The sequence below is a fragment of the Mirounga leonina genome, unplaced genomic scaffold, assembly GCF_011800145.1.
Source record: "Mirounga leonina isolate KUSES-001 unplaced genomic scaffold, KU_Mleo_1.0 Mir_170, whole genome shotgun sequence".
In the NCBI taxonomy this organism is placed as follows: Eukaryota; Metazoa; Chordata; class Mammalia; order Carnivora; family Phocidae; genus Mirounga; species Mirounga leonina.
In genome coordinates, this window is record NW_023270433.1 from 370,242 (window position 1) to 373,030 (window position 2,789).

The 2,789-nt window shown below is 60.7% G+C and overlaps 1 protein-coding gene across 5 annotated transcripts in view; it reads right to left on the reverse strand.

Moving 5' to 3' along the window:
* Positions 1–221: 221 nt before the first annotated feature.
* Positions 222–2,789, reverse strand: part of ARRDC1 (arrestin domain containing 1) — an 8,324-nt gene continuing 5,756 nt past the window's right edge. For 3 of the 5 annotated variants that reach the window (XM_035015342.1, XM_035015345.1, XM_035015346.1), the window contains exons 3-8: positions 2,702–2,752; positions 2,447–2,601; positions 2,073–2,255; positions 1,800–1,976; positions 1,290–1,725; positions 222–1,234 (exon numbers count right to left, since the gene is read on the reverse strand). In XM_035015342.1, coding sequence (XP_034871233.1) covers positions 1,164–1,234; positions 1,290–1,725; positions 1,800–1,976; positions 2,073–2,255; positions 2,447–2,601; positions 2,702–2,752 — 1,073 coding nt within the window. In that variant the 3' untranslated portion in view covers positions 222–1,163. The remainder of the gene's footprint in view (positions 1,235–1,289; positions 1,726–1,799; positions 1,977–2,072; positions 2,256–2,446; positions 2,602–2,701; positions 2,753–2,789) is intronic. The other 2 variants (XM_035015343.1, XM_035015344.1) reach the window with 2 other exon arrangements.

Below are 2,789 nucleotides of genomic sequence, written 5' to 3' on the forward strand. Positions count from 1 at the left end.
TCCTAGTCCCATAAGTTTGTTATAGATTAAGGTAACTGAGACGCTTATCCAAGGTCACTCCCTCACCGTATGTCAGATATGGAATTTCAACCCAAAGTCTTATCTTAATCCCACCTCCAGTATTTCCCAAAGCACGGTCCAGATCACTGGCCCTACTGGGCATTTACAGGCCTCCCCACAGCACTGGAACACCTGCAGGATGCCCCTTTGGTAAACGTTGCTCTGCCAAACCCTGACTTTATTTGTTCTTGGGTTCCTTGAATCCTAGACAACAGGCATTTGAAAGGGACCTCGGGAGCAGGCATGGGCTTGGGTGTTCATGGGAGACGAGCAGCAGTATCCCTCAGAGCCAGACATGGGTGGCAGTGGTGACAGCAGGAACTTGAGACTTGAGGCCAAGGATAAGGGAACAGCACAAGGGGTGGGCACGTGGGCAAGTCCACCTGGTCACCCCCCACAGGATTTCCTCTGGTGCAGGAGATCTGAACTCCGCCACCTGGAATGATGGGTGCTGGATGGGCAAGCCCAAAGTGTGTCAATAAAACCTTACAGGGGTGCTCTTCTCCCCACATTACAAATACATTTTAAATTTAACACCAAGGCTCCAGACATGCAAGCCCCACTCTGAGGGCACATCCTTAAGCAGAACCATGAGAACAAGCACCAGCCCCGGCCTGAGTTAAAGGTACCCAGTCCATGCTGGTCCCGCTCCCCCGGGCCAGTCTTCTAAGCCCTAGGCACCTGGAAGGAGGCGCCCAGAACCAAGGAGAGGGGCATGCGCACTGGAGAGGATGGGGCGGCCCATAGGCGGGGTTCCAGGACTGAAGGAAGGGCGAGCAGGACCAGGAGTGGGGGGTGCATGCCCAGGAGGGGCACCCAGGGCTAGGCTGCTATGCACCGGGCGGGAAGAGGGTGCCCGAGAGGCTGTCCTGTGCCTAGCTCTACAAATGAAGTGCTTTATTTACACGGCATCTCTCCAGGCCCCAGGCCCCTGGGGAGAGGGTGGTCCCTAGGCAGAGGCTGAAAGGAGCAGCCGGGCAGCAGCGGGTCCTGAGTGGGCCGGGTCAGGCCGGGAGCGAAGAAGGCACAAGGCCCTGGGTGCCCGATCCCAGGGCAAAGGTCAGCCCACCCGGAGAAGGCGGCACAGGGTCAGCTCCCGGGTGTCAGGCTGGGATCTGCACCGCCACAGCTCTGCTCATAGGATGGCGGGGCCTCTGCGGAGAGAGAACGAGGTCTGCATGGGGTTCATGGTGCCCTCTCCCCCACCCGGCCCCAGGCCCCTCACTCACCATAGGGATAGCCCCACGAACTGTACTCTGGGGGCAGGATCAAGGTACTGTTGGTGGGCACTGGCCCTCCAGAACCCTCTGCAAAGTAGGGGACTGTGGCACCTGTGGAGATGCACAAGGGAGGGGGCAATGGGTGGGGAGCAGGGCTGCCATCCTGAGGGCGGGGTTCAGGGGCACCAGGCACAGAGCCAAAGGCAGCAGGCAATGGCTGCTCATGTGAGTGGCTCTCCGTGGAGAGGGAGACTGCATCTGCGAAGCGGGGGCTGCTGGCCGCAGCCTCGGCCTCCTCCTGGGGCGGCGCCGAGGGCACCACGGGGACTGGCACCCCAGGAGGCAGCCCTGGGCCTGGCCGGAGGCTCATTGGGGCGTGGTTCACAGCGATATTGCCGATGAAGATAGGGAGGGTCACAGTGGCTTCAGGCACCTTCAGGGAGACCTGGGGAGGATGGGAGAGTGAGGCTAGGCTACCCAGCCCCCTTTCCCCACCACACTCCCTCCAACCCCCAGCACCTGCAGGTAGTAGTCCACGTGGATGAGGCTGCAGCCTGGCAGGGCTGACTGGGGCAGGGCAGGCACCAGGATCTGCTCTTGCCACTGTGCCCGCCTCCAGGCCTTGACACCTGCACCCTCTACTTCTGCGATGGTCCGCACGTCATGGACCCAGCGCTTGGCCTTGTAGGACACTTTCTGGGGAAGGACCAGCCTGTGAGCCTGGCAGGCCAGTCACCTCCCCCTCCTCCAGCCCCATGGGGACAGGCCTTGACAGCCAGAGAGGACTCTGACCTGCAGCAGACTGGCTACCACAGGGCTCGTGTCCTTGCCTGACTGGTTCTCGATGTCAGCCTGCAGCCGCAGCACCTGCCCTACCACGTAGCCACGGAGGTCAGTGCTGGCGGTGAGGACCACGCTGCCCGTCTTCACCAGCTTATAGGAGAACTTCTTGGTAGTGGAGGCCACGTTGGGTTGCTTGAGGGGAGGGCAGTAATTAAGTGTTTGGCAGGTATGGGCAGCCTAGATCTCTGCAGCCCCTGGACAAGCCCACTCAGCCCTGCTAACCCTGCCCCCCAGACACTGCACAGTGCTCTTCTAGATCCCAGCCATCTCATCTCTGAGCCTGGGGGTAGGGCATCAGCCAGGAACCACGGCTCCATCCTCACCTCAATGTCTGGGATGCTGTTCAGGTTCAGGGGGCTCAAAATATAGAACACACGGCTGCACTGGTGATCCTTGGAAAAACGTGGTGTGTCAATGGTGGCCCGCACCTGGTGCACAATCTTCCCAAAGGGGCCCTCGAAGGACGTGGGCGCTGTGGCTGGAGAAAGAGCAGGGAATGGCACCCAACTGTCCCCTGTCCCACCTCCTGTCCACCAACTGTCAGCAGCAGGCCTGGCCAGGCCAGGCTGGGCTCTTACCAGGAAGCAGGAACTGGAAAGGGAAATTGTGCTCACCAGCTGGCAGGCTCCCTGCGGAGACAGGAGGCAGGGGTGGGGGAGAGGGGCT